Here is a 16,687-nt window from a genome sequence, read left to right as displayed (position 1 = left end):
TTCCATGTCCTTCTTGTGCTGAGGGCTCCAGAGCTGGACGCAGTACTCTAGGTGAGGTCTCACCAGAGCAGAGTAGAGGGGCAGAATCACCTCCCTCGACCTGCTGGCCACACTTCTTTTGATGCAGCCCAGAGTACGGTTGGCCTTCTGGGCTGCCAGTGCACATTGCCGGCTCATGTCCAGCTTTTCACCCACCAGCACCCCCAAGTCCCTCTCGGCAGGGCTGCTGTCGATCCTTTCTTCCCCCAGCCTGTACTGATACTGGGGGTTACCCTGACCCAGGTGCAGGACCTTGCACTTGGCCTTGTTGAACCTCATGAGGTTCACACAGGCCCACCTCTCCAGCCTGTCCAGGTCTCTCTGGATGACATCCCGTCCTTCTGGTGTGTCAACCGCACCACTCAGTTTGGTGTCATCCGCCAAGTTGCTGAGGGTGTGCTAGATCTCGCTGTCTAAGTCATTGATGAAAACGTTAAACAGCACCAGTCCGAGTACGGACATCAAGCAGCTTGTTCAACCCCCTTGGATGCATCCCATCTGTTTCCTGGGACTTGTATATGTTCAGGTGAGTTAAGCTGTGCTCTGGTTGGATAACATCTGCTATGTTCTAAACTAAAAGGACTTAAAGCTTCAGGCAATGAGACATGTATGGACTTAAGCGAGAAGAAAGGAACCCAACATCTCACCTTCTTCTTTGGTTCCTCAAAAAGTACTGCTATTTAACCCAATTACAATATTGGTTGCATCAATGGCCTCTTCTCACAGAGCACAAAGTCAGTTAGGAGAGCTCCTGAAATTTGTAAATAGGCATTACTAAAAAATCTTTTTCAGTGGAAATCAATGTATGTGGACATGTTAAATATCGTACATTTAACTAGATCCTTTAAACACAATCTATACCTACAATAAAATGTCAGTTTAACTACACAAAAATTAAAGAACTGAGGGAAGATATATTCAATGATTTGGGATTTTTTGCTCAGCTTTCAAGAGACTCCAAATGCAAATGTACTCACTGAGAAGAACTGACGGCTCTGTTATTATTTCCATTTACAATGATGCATTTGGATTAGAATGACTTTCCTTTGAGGCTACAGTAATGAGTCTAAAACTCCACAGAACTAAGACTTTTTTTCACTTTTATACATTTTTCCATTGCTTGGCCTGTTTATTAAATTCTGATGCTTAACTTTGTCTTTAGAGAAATAAGACTAGGCAGCATAATTAGTGACATCGCTATACTTCGATGTCATACAAGCTAAATATAATTCAGAAAAATAGTATACCATTTGGCTAAATACAGGTTCCAAATGATATCTTTAGTGTCATGCATCATTAGTGGGCTTTCCTTTGGAAAGTATTTGTTTGAATCTGGCTATTTAACCAAGAATTAGATAGAGACAAGCTGTGAAGGTAGTTTCTATTTAAAAATTGAAATCATTTTAGGTGGCATTAAGAACTGAGATGGTGGAAGGACAGAAAGCAATCAGAGCACATTCTGCACAAGCTGTGAAGCTGGGGTGTTAGCGATGGCCACAAGTCCTAATAGATGTGTTTCTGTTTATTTTATAAGATACTGACTGAAACAACCTACTTCCAAGGCCAGGGTATCTATCAGACAACTAAAAAACAAGATTTCAGCATTTTAGATAGGTGTCACTGCTGAAGGAGGTAGAAAAGAGGCTTTATGTATCTGATGATGCCACTGACTGAGAATGGCATGTGAGTCGTTAACACAGAAGCTGAAGAAGCAGGATCATATCAAGAGATTTTTGATACACACTCATTGAGAAGATTGAACTTCCAATACGTTATTTAGAAGAGTTTTTCCCCTCCTTTTTAAAAGAAGAGAATGGATCTAAGAAATTTTCATCATAGGCTTTTCTGCTTTTCTACAACACTGTACCTTTATAATAAATATGATGAAAAAAGGATCATATTCTTTACAGTGTACAATACAGAAAGGCTGGATTCTGATCTGACATTTATAAGCAATTACAAGAGCTAGACATGTGTAAGAGCGTTAAGATACAAGAATTGTTATGGGGACCTTCTAATCCATAGGCTACACTTATTTCCTGGCACTAGGCAGAAAAGAGCAATCACTGTCAAAAGCTCACAGCCTGAGACAAACCACATCATGAAGGATTATCTGAAAAGAAAACAAAACACATTGTATGTGTCTAGTTTAGACATGTGATAAGAATACTAAAGATGGGAGATGTAAATAAATTGTTGTTCTAATTGCTGTTTACTTTTCAAGAATTAGCACATATGAGGTAGTTTTTATTCTCCTCCCCACCCCCAGCCACCCAAAAAAAAGAAAACTGAAACCTAGCTGCCATGGAAGGCAAGCAAAATAATAGGAATGGCTATGTGTCTGAGAGTGGATATGAGATTTTAAAATTCTACATGATCAAGCTCAGAAGCAGAACAACACTTTGTCTCAGGGCTACAGATTTATTCCCTTTGATGAAGGCAGCAGTGATGGATTCCTTTTTAGCTTGGTTGCAACTTACAGAGTTTCTTTTTGAAGAAGTATGAATAGACAGCCCTGATTTAAACTAAATTCAAAAAACAAAGTTTTGAAAAATACAGTGTGTACTTTCTGTGCCATGTATCCATCAATATTGGTATTTATCTTGATAAGAATAAGACATATGCTGACTCAGTGTAGGAAAACAATTTATTCAATGCCACTGTTCTGAGTAAAGAATTGTCTTAAAACTGATCATATTCAATTGGTTCAGCTTTCTGGCAAGTTCAGCCATTTTGCATTTGGCTCATATCATCTTTGCATCAAGAAAACAACAATGCTGACGGTTACATGGTACAGAAAGTAAGAGCTGTGTCAGGCAAATGTGATGTCAGATTTTGTCCACCAGAGGTAAAGTGAGCTCTGTCTTGTAGATCATCTGCTACATGGATGGACTGCTGATGAAAGGTTGCCTTAAGATCAGCCTTCTGGAGCATATAGGCTGGAATTCTCCAAAGTCCACATGAAAGACATGAAAATATCACTAAATACCAGTCTCATACTTTCTGAGACATTTGTTGGCCAGATCTTCCATCTCATCTGGGATAGCCTGTTTGACATTGCACAATATGACACAAAACACTACTGCCTCTGAATGCCTTTGGCAATGTATGGGAGCCGATATGCATACAAGAAGATACCAGTAATTGTTCAGGTGAAATGATTACTATTCATGCTATTATGAGCACGATAAAGGCCCTTCCTCCAGCTCAATTACATGCAATCCATTTTTGATGTGATATGGTGCCAAACTTGTACTAAAAATATACCACTGCTCAATGTGCACAAATGAAGTAAATGGATCATCTTCAGCAAAGAGTTTTCCCCATGCTGTTTCGCACCCTCATCTTCCACAAAGCACTGGGTACACTGAGTTTATAATGAAGATATTAAACAGGAATTTAATGAAGACTGGTGCCTAATGACTTATTGCATTGTGACATTTGGAAATGGTTTAAATAGGTGCTTACATATTAGTGATTTTATAGAATGCTAGATAATACTGAATAAAATCATTATGACTGAAATCTACATAAAACTGCTATAAAAAACCTCAAACAATGACTACACCACAAAATAGTGGACCATTCCAAAAACTTTTGGACAAGATTTAGTACATTTGTATTGGTGTGCGATAACGAAAAGTTTTTCTGCCCTTCTTTCTCATTTCACTCACTCTATCCAACAGTTAAATCTGCAGTATGAAATGGTGTCCAGATATTTTTCTCTTCCTTCACACCCTAGCATATGGGATCTCTTAGCCTAGCAATATGTACTCCTCCCTCCACACTTGTTTGAGGCCCAACAGATAGCCACTGATATAATGTGTCATTATTTGGCTCTGCTTCAGCACTTTGCTATACAACACTGAGGCCAGAAAGGAGGGAATAGGAAGTATAGGCTGTTCCAAGCTTCTGCTGCTTGTTTCTGCAGAAGTAGAAAGACCATGTGACTTGGTATTACCCAACTGCAGAGAACAGAACAGCTAAAGGCACATGGAACCAGGCAACCTAGTCCTGGGGATGGCTAGTCTAGGCTAGGCAGAACCGAGTGTAAGGCAAGGATCATAGAAATTTTAGCAGAATACTAATATAAGTCTGCAGTAAGTATGTATTCCTTGGTATTGCATACAGTTAAAAATGCAATACAACTGTACCATATATCACTATTTCACACTCCAGTACCAGTAGCCCCATTATAGTTGTCACACATTTCTCACAACCAAACTCTTCAGTCCAGACAAGATGTGTGCTTAAAAAAAAGAAAAAAAAGAAGAAAAAATATGACAAATATTGTAGGGTATAATTCTAGTTACATCCATCAGTCTTGAACACTGAAATGCTCACTCAATGAAGTATATCCTCCATGGGTATATACATTATAAATTTATCACATACATTGTTCTGTAGAAAACAGATATTCTTCTATTTTTCACCATAAGAAGCTAAGGGCTTGAGTAACTTCTCAGTCCCCAGTTCAGCCTTTGAGCTTGTTGTGCCAATTATAATGTCAGCTCATGGTTCTCCTGTCATGATATGAACCTGAACACTCGCTCTGAGAATTGCTCCCTAAAACTATGTTTTACTTCTTTCCTAATAAACTCAGTAACAATTTGAAAAAACAAGGAAGAAATGTGTGGCAACAACAGAGGGTGATACAGTGCAAGCCTCTCTGAAATGAGCTGGCCTTTTTTTCCTGCTTTCCTCATTTTTTCCTTTTCTCCCTGGCCTCAGAGCACCTGTCTGAAGGTGACTGCCTTGCTGACAGGCAAATGGAACAAAACTGCCCATGTAGTTTTCAGTTTAGCAATTAAAAAAAAAAAAAAAAAACCAGAGGATTATTTGAGCCAAATAGAGTGAAACAAGAATGGCTCAATTGAATTACAGTATATAAGACTCTGGCCTACTAGCTGAATAATTCAAACCAGGATATTTTCCTCCTTTAATATATGAACAGATACTTCCTTCCTGTGTGAAGAAATAAATCATTCAACTTTCTGCTTTTTATTATTTCAGAAAGAAGCCAGGGATCAGAGAACATCAACTAATGAGACTGTTCTTTTTTGTATATATATTTCAAATTAAAATGAAAAAAATCCTAAAATTTAAGCCAGATCTTTATGTTTACACACACACATTTCCTGTCTACCAAATGATTCCTGTAACTTCTGCCTCAAACATTTTGCATGTTCTTACAGTAAGACAGTAATTCTGAAAATATATCTTAAAATAGCTGCTGAAAGGCAGAAGAAAAAAAAAATACTCTAAGTCATCAAGTCATTGGTAACAATTTCATACAAAGCCCAACTATTTTCTAAGGGGAGGGAGGTGGCAAAAGAAGGCTGATACTCAGAAGACTGAAGACTGATCAACTGTAAACTGCACTACTCCAACTAACAACATACTTGGTTTCGTAACTCTTTTTGAGCCATACAAACATGTGATCATAAATAGCATTTAATCCTGCCAGTAGCAGGGCTATCACATCAATCTCCTTTGCAAAATGACAGTGGAATATTGACAAATGGCTCTCACAAAGATGCAGCAGCTGAATAAGCATGTTCAGGGACAAGGGTTCATGAAAAAAACCCTCAGTCATATCCTCTTAGGTCTCAAATGGCCACATTGCTGTCAGGTTTCTTTACCTTACCTGAAACCATTAAAAAAAAAAAGCCAACAAATGTGAACAGTAAGAGAAAGCAGTGCTCCAGACAAATATATAGGTAAGTCATCAACAGCTGCCTTACCATGCATACTGAGTCTAGAACTTCCCATGTAGACTGTGTCGTTTGAGGGTATAAAAGATAAATAAGTTTAAAGATTATTTTCCATGCTTACTGAATGACAATGTTTTATTTTTTTACTTAATTATCACTAAATTAAGTTTTAAATGTGATGTTATTCCTCCAATTCCTTTGGAGCCTGCTTTTATTTCTTAGAATGGAAACTTCTAAGCCAATTTCAATCCCATGAAACTGAAATGACATTATTAACTCTATATAACTTGTGAAAATTACTAGTAGGAATTTCTGGACTTTGTGCATCACAGACCTTCTAAGTGTGTGTTTTTTTCTGACTTAACTATACTTCTCTTTATAGTTTACTACTGTATTCAGACTCATGATCTTTTTGGCACTTTACCTATACAACAAAAGAAGAGTTAATAAGCCTGCTTCACCTCTGGTTTTGGGGGTGTGTTCTTTTAACTGGAATACTGCAACACTGAATCTCAGCTATATTTTCTATGTTTTCATCTACATTATTGTTCTCATTCTATCATAAAAAGGAAGAAAATACACACTCAAATATTGTTGACATTATAATCTGTTACTAAAATACAAAACGCTAAATATTTGAGAACAAAAGTAACTGTTTCCTTATTGTCATTTGATCGTCCTTAAACTGTAGAAATATATGGGATTCTACGGTGGGTGTGGCATTAACAGCACAGTAATTACCAGAGTATCTCAAAGAGCAGGAAGCAATTAATCCATGATAAACACATTTAAATGAGCTATATATACAAAATGCTGCTTTATTTCTGGACATCCAACATGTTAATTCTAACCCTGCTTTCAGTTTCTTTTATTTCCAACACCTACACGATTGCTTAAGAAGAACAATATTTATTTTTACATGAAGTTTTTACGCTAATGACTGTGCTTACTTCAGAAAATGTGAAATCATCCACATTTATTTCTTCATAGTCATCCTCCACTTCATCACTTTTAACAGCTTCAAGAGCACTGGCCAGTTTCTTTCGCAAAAGAAAACCCTTCCAAAATGCCTAAACAAAAAATTTAAAGCATTTTATACAAAGCCATAGATCAAACCCAAATCCAGATTCTCTATGTTATCCCATTAGGAAGATAAAACATCTTGGGCCTTGGTTTAATAGCTCAATGATCTGTTTTTTGAACTTTATGTGACATTTAAAACTACAAGACAAATTAAATGCCAGCATATGTCTAAAGCTTAGAGTACTCAAGAGGCTCTCCACAAGTAAGCAGAAAGGAATCTTGAAACTCCCTCAACTACAAACCTGGGTCAGCTAATTAATTATTTGACAATTCCTTCAGGGACTATTATAAACTGAAAGGAAAGGCTACATAAGAAAAAGCTGAGTGTCAACTTTCAAATTACTGAGAATAAAAATACACTTGTACTAAATGTCTTATAGTTTACAAGTAGCAATTCTTGGAGACATCTCATGCAATTGACCTGGGTCAGTTACTCTGTCTTAACAGTCTAAGATCTTTATTTAAAAAAAATGTTACCAGTAGGCATAATCGTATCTAAGATAAAGGAGAATATTAGGAATTAAGTGCTAGAAAAAGAGGAAGGGTCTTAGGAACACATGCCAAACCATGGAATCTGATCCAGGAAAACACTTTAGAGACCAAAATTACATAGGTGGAATTAAGAAAACTAAATTCATGACAGCAATTTTCCCCCAAATCAGAGTTTGGCATCATTAGAGTTCAAGACACCCTAACCATTTAAAACACCATGCACAAAATTTCCACTGCCCTGGAAGATGTAGTGCTGTCCACATTTAATGACTTTGAAATGAAGGCACTGAAGTAGGAAAGGTAAATCTCATTTCTGGCTTAACGTTTAGCTTATTAATTTTTAGGAAATGATTGTCTAACTGCATAAACTATTGAAAATGTTACTGTTTTTACACACGCAACTCCTGATTATTATACTTATAAAAATGATGAAATGTATTAGAACTGCTTTCTTATCATTTCATTGTTGTTATTTTCATACAGATCTTCATAACCATCCAGATAAAAAATCCTACTACTGAGTGATCAAATGAAAAAGGTATTTCATTCAACAAATACAATTAGTTTTTACAAATGCAAAAGAGAAAAGCAATCCTAATGGTTTATAGAAAACTTACAATATCGAATGTTTTAAGTAAACTTGAAATTTGAAATCATTATGGGTCCATTTGCTTAAAAACGTAGAAAAACCCATGAACCCTGCCAGCTTGGCAGGTAGATAGTATATCTGGTTAGCAAACTAAACAGATCCAAGGCATGTGCTTCAATTCTTGCACATAGCAATCCATTTTGTTTAACTGTTAGCTCAGTATCTACCATAGGACAGCCTAGGCTATGGTCTGTTCCCAACGGCAGTATGGATGAAGCAATCCTGGTTTTGGGAGGTGGGGATAGAAGGAAAGGGATGGATAGGTAGGATAAAGGAGATTGGAAGAACAGTTAGTCATATAGGTATCAGACATGATGAACCAGTTACACAGTGTCTGTCAGTTTAATAGCATAGACATGTCACAGTAAGAACATGGGCACAACGTGTCTTAAAACATAATATTAGAATTAAATCAAGCAAAACTAATTCAGGGAAATACTTGGTGGAAAAAGGGAAAATATTTTTATGCTTCTATAAAACCTTTGGTAAAGAAGGATCTCTTTTAGAAACATCAAGGTTGTGCTGATTAAATAAAACAAAAAATGTTTAATTATAAAACTATTAATAAAATAATAAAAATAGAAAGAAGATAACAAGTACACAAAACTAGTGAGATTTTTTCTTATTAAATTTGCAAAATAAGTAAAAATACCACAAACCAACCTGGATTAATGTGGCAGCTTCATGCTTCTGTCTCAAAGCTTCTACAAACTGATGATTCTCTGTTTTGGTGTAGTCAGTTTTCCTTCTGGCATGGTACTGCCGCCAAAGGGACTGGATCACTGATGCTGCCGTATGCAGCCTCGTAGAGAAATAAATACCTTTATAAATGACATAGCCTCACCAGTACAACAGGATTATCATAGCTGCCAAACTATAACCATAAAACATGGCACTATGCATTGAGACAAATGGAAGGCTCTGCCATTAAACTGTGAAGAAATTACAATCCAGATGTGACATATACATTCAGAAACCTGGACAATATTCACATCACATCACTTTGGAAATCCAGTTATCTAAGAGTACTAATCTCCACTGGGCTCTTTTCCCAGTATATTCACTGGAGAGGAAGAGTCTCCTCAAAGAAAGGATTAGGAGCAGCACTGGTTTAAGAACGACTGAATAAACTACTGGAGGGGTCCACTTATCTCCACTGTCCGTATTACAAAAAAACCAAAACAAACCACCGAAGAGAGCTAAATGCTGAAAACAAATATCTTCAATAGATGGGACAGGAGAAAGTACAATTTCATCTTTTACCTACCTTTACCCCTCAGTTTAACACTACTGACCACTGTGTACATTTTCTAATTTGCTCATTGTTTAACAAGCACTGATTATAGACTATTTAGATTTGTTCAGTGATTGAGCTTTCTGAATATATGTTCAGTTAATTTATACTGATGGAGAAAAAGTTTAATGGCAACTCTGCATTATGATTTTACTATCTTGGAATCCATTTCTCCACAAAATTCTCATTTCAATTGGATAGTGGGTTTAAGTAAGAAAAGACATCTAGATTTCCCACAATCTTTACACATTTTCTTTCCTTGTGCAGTCCATCTATTTAAATAGAGGAGTACTTTCAGAAACCAGATTATTTTTTCCTACAATGTGTTTATTAAGTTTACCAACCCCAAAACATGGTTTATTTGAATCTGTAAAAAGCAGTAGCTGAGTTAAAAACCAAACAAAACCTTCTAATGGCTTGTATTCTGCATTGAAGAGAACTGTCCAACAACAGACTTACAGAATGCATTTAAAACTTTAACTGAAAACTCTAAATGAACTATTTCAAAAGATTTTTCTGAAGCATTCATCTTCCATAATAGACTACCGTACTCTTATTTTCACATTCCTTAGAGGCAATGATGAATTTTATAGTCTTCCTGAATAACAAATTTTATGACAAATTATTAGTGTGTTAAGTACCTACCAAGCACTACTGCCCATTTACCATAAGTCTAAACAGCATGAAGAAGCACACCTTCTATGCTTGCTTTTCACAATGTTCTCAAGACATTTATTTTTGAAACTGAATTCTTATGGAATAGTAACTGAATTTTTGTACTTTAGGGCAAAAATTTCAGCTTCTGTTTTCCCTGACTGTACATCCAGAACCATACAAACCAGCAGCAAATGCATTCCAAAGAGGTAATAAACTAGTCTGTTTCATGTGGGAGAACATTTTGGGGCATAAGACAAGTTGAACTGGCCCCTCACCCCTGCCTCTATTTTTAAGCAGCAGGTTGAGGCATGTTGGAGGAGTACCAAGGGCAAGGCAGGCTGTTAGCTCTTCAGTCATCACAACAGCAGGAGACTGGCCTAAGGTCAAGGGAGGCAGGATGGTAGATTTAAGCAACTTTTCCCTCTTGTCTTCTAAATGATATTGACTATAAACTCTACTCAGATGAATCTTGAATGTCTTAATGAATAGTATAGCAAAAAAGCCTTACACTAGTTTTTAGTTTAAACTGCCTCAAAGTTCCTGCAAACCATCCAGCATTTTCATCGCTAACATTAAATGCAACATTGAATTGGTTTCATAAATTTATTGCAAAAAGTATTTATATTCTAATATATCAACTGACAGAATACCACAAGGGATTGTTTTTAATATGGAAGTCTAGTGCGCATCACCTTAAAATAACTCTTTATTGTCTAATAAGCTTAAAAATACTGTTTTCTTACAAGTTCTATGCCTCTGCTTTAAAGAAATCCTCACTCATACTACCCATATATGTAATCTATTTGAAAGCAATCTGACATCTGTCTTACCTTTCTGTATCGTTCTCAAAATGCTGAAGATCTCTTCCCATATTACTTGCTACCTTCACTGACTGTTGCGCCATTAGCTGGGCTGATGTGTTATTGTTGCCTTTGCTCTCCCCACTGTAATTAACACAAGATTCAGTGCTCTTCTGCTTCACTCTCTGCTCTTCTTTATTTTCCTTTTGGTGCACAGGTATGGAGGAGTTAATGAATGTGGCCTGAATATGGCCAGTAGTAATCCATCTTTCGGAAGGATCCAACAAGACCTGTTTATTTTCTGTCGCGCCCATGATAAAGAGGTTATTTTCCTGTAGGCAGCCAGTGGATGTTTGCTTTAAATGATTTTGCAGTGCTTCTGGTCCATCTCTGTCAGTAATGTTTAGTTCACCGTACTCATGCTCATATCGATGTTTAATACTAAGTTTCATCAACTGATTAAAATACCAGCATTGTCCCTGTGCAGAATCAATAGAAGAGGCAATTCTGAAAAAGGACACAAATGTTTTTATGTGTTTCAGACTGTAAGAATGCTTTTAAAAAAATATATTCCCTCTATTATTTTCTAAACTACCATGTATTTTCAAGTATCCTTATATGTTTCCATATTTTTACAGTGAATAGAAGTTACTCTGATTGAAAACCAGTTCCAGTATTTATAAATATTAATTGCATTTTTCTTTTTTTGGCAATATTTAAAATATACTCGTATACATTAGATTGCTTATTTTGCTCTGATTTTTTTAAAAGGTTTCAGTCTGTTCGAAATAGGCACTAGGGCATGCATTTCACTATTAATTTTCAGTGCGGTTAGAGGCATATGAAGCTGAATATTTTAGAGGATTTGAGACAATTTTGTTATAAATCCTGTAATAGCCTTAATAATCCAATTTTATCTGGAAACTATGAAAGCTAATGTAAAAATAACAGTATTTTCAAATTTTAGATTAGAACTACAGCAACAAACCCCAAACTAAGGTTCAAACCAACAAACCACAATGCCTAGAGAGAATTTAAGAAAACAGAAACTTTAAAGTATAGATATTTTTGTCAATATAAGGGAAGGTGCTAAACTGAAGCAACATTAATCTTCAGTCTGGCTCTCATTTGTTCTTTGTGTTACACCATTTAAATGAGGGGCATGAGTAAGAGTAAATATGAACTGTTACAGATTCAGAAGGCTGGCTGCATTTGGACAGACAGTTTGCCCATTGTATTAGGTAGCAGGTACTTTTGGAATCACAAAACCATTTTCCTTTGACAGCACAGATAGATGCAGAGAACTGTAATCTGGTGCTATTTCAGAGGAGCACAAAGTCAATTCTAGGTCAGTAATCCAAGAGAAAAAGTAGAAACAAGATCAATTCTCTTGGGATTCTGGAAAAACCAGGCCTAAGATTATAGTTTGAGCAATAGAATTTTCCTTCCTGTTCATCATTCTTGAGAGGTAAAGCTTTTATAAAGCTATATTGTGAAAAGACTCTTCACCTATATAACTGTTTCCTCTTGTGAAGTTCAACTAAGAACTTTTTAGATTTTTAAGAACACAGAGAATCAGATCTTACAAGAATAAAAAGATTCCAACTCTTCCTCTGCCAGTGCAAGTCAGTGCTACTGAACAAAATATGAATGGCTAAACTGGAAGCCAAATCCATACAGCCTAATTACACAACTCACTGTGCATTAGCTGTACATTTGACTGCCCATTATACAACTTTACGCCTACTCCTGTTAATTCCACAAATAAATATGACAATTCTTAAAAATATTTAAACCAATGCATATATTTGCTTAAGGATCTAACAAATTCTAGCTGTCTCCTACTGCACAGTAAGAATAGCAATTTCTTCAACATGCAATACTTAAAGCATTAGTTAAATATGTTAAATACTATAAAGTATTTAAGAATATAAATTTGGCATAAGATCATTACCAAAGTTCTACAAAACATACTGTGGTGAGAAGACCAAAAAAAAGAAAAATACCCTAAAATTCATTCCCACATTATTTTTTCCTTTGGTTTGTTTTAGCTTTTTTTTTGTTTGTTTGTTTGAAGACTAAAATATTGCAGAAAAAAACAGAAATGTTTTATATATTGGGCAAAATAAACTTCTGTATGAAAAGTATGTCCTGAGTATACTTGCTCATTTTCAAAAAACAGAAACAAGGAAAAAGAAAATACCATAACAGCGAACAGAGTAGGATACTTGTGTATCCTTGCCTTTGACAGGTGCAGGCGCATCTGGAACAGCTGCTTCACCCTTCCAGTGGCTACAAATGTGGCAAACAGAAAATGAAGGGGAGGTTGAAGGCAACTGAAATTTCAGGCAGTGAGTAACTGTGTGGTCACCAGGCATCATGTGTTACTTTTTTCACAGAAGCTGGTTTTGGGCAGCTTTTCCAAGCAGTGGTTGCAAAATAAGTGTCTTGTCACCGTGGGCAAGGCACCCTATCTCTCAGCTGACACATTCCCTGGCAATCCACAACTATACTCTGATATTGTAGGATTTTTAGGCTGCCCTCTGTATCAGTGGCTTTCTTTTTAGGCAGTCAGATCAGCCTAAGTTTCAAGAAACTACAAAGGAAGCTGCCGTGCCATCTCAGAGAATTATGAGCAATGAAGTGGCTTGGTAAGTGTATTTAGGGTTCTCCTGCAAAGGTGAAGCTCCAAAGCACAGACAACAAATATTAAGATGGGGCCTGAGTGCTAAGTGGCAGTCAGCTTGGGGGTTCCCTTAGGTGAACAGGGACTTCACGCAGCTCTGGAGAATAAAAGAACTATTTAGTAGGCTTGGGGTAGACCTATCCTATCAATGCACTGCAGCTTTCTCAGTGTTGCAAAAGGACTGCATCCCTGATATCAGAGACGTGCTCCTGAAAACTGCTTATTCAAACCACAGAAAGGAAGCTGCTGTAATGGAAAACATGCAGGACTGATTTATCCTTTAATGGAAAAAACCACGTACGACGAAAGAGAGAAGACAAAGTAAGAAATATGACAGTATTAAGACTTTTGATACCACAATATTTCCTTTTCAGTTAATGTAAATCCATTGTTTGCCTTTCAGACCTTTTTTTGCATTGTAGGTCAAGGGTTCTGGTCACACTAACTCTTCCAGAATCACTTCTGTTCAGGAACAACTAAGGTTTTAAGCATAAATTGGTATCTAGACTAAATGAGAAATGGGATTATCCTGATGGAAGCACCAGTATCCATAGTGTCTGGATGCTTAGTATGTAATGAAATGTAGATTAATATATCAGTCTTCCTACAGCAAAATTGTTATGGCTTCCAGCTTTGACCAGCACATTCCCTCATGCTCAACGGCTACCCACAACTTTGTTTTGATCTTAACAAGAGGAAGCAATTTATGCTGTATGTAAATTTTAGCATAGCCACAAAGGATGCGCTGCTTTTGCAGTGGGAGAAAGGTATAAGCAGCCAGAAAAGGAAGGGGTGGGTCTTTCATAGCAATGTACAAATGTGCTAGACTAGTGGCCCTGATGATAGTACCTAAAGGTCAAGATACTACTTTCACAAAAAGATCAAGATACTACTTTCACAAATACTAAAAGCAGAGAGCTACATGTAGAGTTCTTACCAAAAAGGTACCTCTCAACTTGTTCTAGGATTTTCCAGGGACTTTAAGGAACAATAAAAGCATTGGAATCAGATTTTAATCTATTTGGAAATTTGAGTCAAGCATTTCTTAATGACTGCCACAACTTCAGTCCTAACATCAATCCGCCAAGAGTATCCACCACTGTTGTCTTGCTTAAATTTAGACCAAACCCTACTGTTTCACATGCAGCATCTGGGGAGAGAAGAGTAGAGGTGGGGAGAAGCAAACCCCCACTGACACCACCTAGGAAGTGTAAGGATCCATGTACAGGCTGACTTAACAGATATGGAAAAGGAAAAGTAATTCATCCTTAAAGGCCTTTCAGTGGAGTTTAGATCAGCCAAAATGTTGCCACTTCGAAAGTTCAAGGTGGCAGTGGAAACTTGCTGACATATTTTGTATAGAATTTTCTACTGCACTTGCATCTGCAATGACTGCCAAGTTATTCAGAGAGCATCATTTTGTCAGACTGAGAAGGTAAAAATTCTGTGGAAAAGTCAGCAGAACAAGCTTCTCTGAGGCAAAAGGGACAGTGGACAAACAAGCTGGTTCTAATCAGCAAGGGCAGTTTTCTACTGGCCATTGTAGCTAAATCATAAATAATATTCTACCCCTTTGTGTGCTAGTTAAAATTTTGCTCTATGTCATGTTTTTCCCTTCGCTGCTCTACTGTGATTTTCCTAATTCTGATACATAGGATATTCAAATAGTACCTTCCAATTTTAACTTAGCTTTTGTTTGGAATAGTGTGATAAAATATAATTTGTCTTTGGGGAAACTTCTATAAGCACCTTTAATGATGTTCAACTGCAGGTTACAAAACTCCCTTACAAACACTTGAAAGAGGTCACTGTTTACATATTCTCTCCTGCAATGCCATTTGTGAAATTCCTGTTATTTTCACTGTATTATACATACATTATTTATAAAGTTCAAGTTTCACTAGCTAGACATCTGCATATCTGATGACTGAGAGCAAGTTACTGCAGCCATGGTGTCGTATTATTTTTTTATATGATTACTCACTACAAGACATACGAAGATTATGTGACAGAAAGCATTTACTAAAATAGAGAAATTTAATTTTTAAATTTGTTTTATTCTTTAGCATGGCAAGAACAGTGAAGTCTCAGGCAGAAACAGTACAGACAATTTAATTGGGCAGCAGTGGTGTATGAAACATGGATTAGGGAACAAGCAGTGATTACTTTTTGTAGTTTACATACTTGAGGTCACACCTACAGGGGCTCATAACTTAGCAAGATGTGAAACAGAAGTTTGCTCTATTGTTGGCCTGTTCTTTAGCAATGTCACATTAATTCAGTCAAAGTATTGCAGTATGTACATATAATAGCTATGCTGTTAAGGCTTACATACAAACAAGTTGTTTAGAGCTCCTTTTACGAACTGCAGTTTTCAACGGTTTGCAAATCATCCATAAATTGTACTTTTAGTCAAAATAAAACAGAGGGCTTTAACACACAAGAAAGTAATTTTAAGACTAAATTTGATACAAGATGCTTCAACCAATCAAAGTTACCAATTTAAAAGATTGTGAATGAATTCTTAAAACCTTAAAGAACCCACAAACCTCCCTCTTCCCCCCTGCCCCCAAACCATACATTCAGGAAATAAGAAAAAAAAAAAAAAAAAAAAAAAAAAAAGATGTTTACATAATTTCTTCTTCCCATTATTGTTCTTCTTAAATATCTGCAAGCTCTTTCAAACAAAACCTACACAGAATCATAGAAAAATTCTCAATTGAAAGAACCTCAGGAGGTCTCTAGTCCAACCTCCTGCTTCACAGCTGGGTTAGCTCTGAGACCAGACCAAGTTTCTCAGAGCTTTATGCAGTCAGGTCTTGAAAACCTCCAAGAATGGAGGCTGCACAACATCTCTGAGCAACCTGTTGCAATTCACCACTGTCCCAACAGTGAAAAGGTTTTTCCTTATGCCCAGTTGTACTGGGTCTGGCTGGAATGGAGTTAATTCTCATTATAGCTGCCCATATGGTGCTGTGCTTTAGATCTGTGACTACAAATGTATTGATAAAACACTAATGTTTTGCTGAACAGTGCTTGAACAGAGTTAAGGCCTTTTTTGTCCCACTCAGCAAGTAGGCTAGGAAGTGGGCAGAAGGTTGGGAAGAGACACATCACAAACAGCTGACCTGAATTGACTAAAACTATATTCCACGCCACATAACACCATGCTCAGCAGTAAAACTTGGGGGGACGGGAGTCTTTCCAAGGTTGCCATTGCTTAGAGAATGGTTGGGTATCAGTATGCTGGTGGGAGGTGTTGAGGGATTCCTT

At 36.8% G+C, this 16,687-nt stretch overlaps 1 protein-coding gene across 1 annotated transcript in view; it reads right to left on the bottom strand.

Moving 5' to 3' along the window:
• The window catches only part of LRRIQ1 (leucine rich repeats and IQ motif containing 1), a 110,933-nt gene that overhangs the window by 63,475 nt on the left and 30,771 nt on the right, over nt 1–16,687 (bottom strand). Inside the window, exons 15-17 of the mRNA XM_009646331.2 lie at nt 10,759–11,235; nt 8,641–8,779; nt 6,704–6,823 (exon numbers count right to left, since the gene is read on the bottom strand). Coding sequence (XP_009644626.1) covers nt 6,704–6,823; nt 8,641–8,779; nt 10,759–11,235 — 736 coding nt within the window. The remainder of the gene's footprint in view (nt 1–6,703; nt 6,824–8,640; nt 8,780–10,758; nt 11,236–16,687) is intronic.

This window comes from Egretta garzetta, unplaced genomic scaffold (genome assembly GCF_000687185.1).
Source record: "Egretta garzetta isolate BGI_Z169 unplaced genomic scaffold, ASM68718v1 scaffold68, whole genome shotgun sequence".
Taxonomy (NCBI): Eukaryota; Metazoa; Chordata; class Aves; order Pelecaniformes; family Ardeidae; genus Egretta; species Egretta garzetta.
This window is presented reverse-complemented; position numbering and strand designations above follow the sequence as displayed.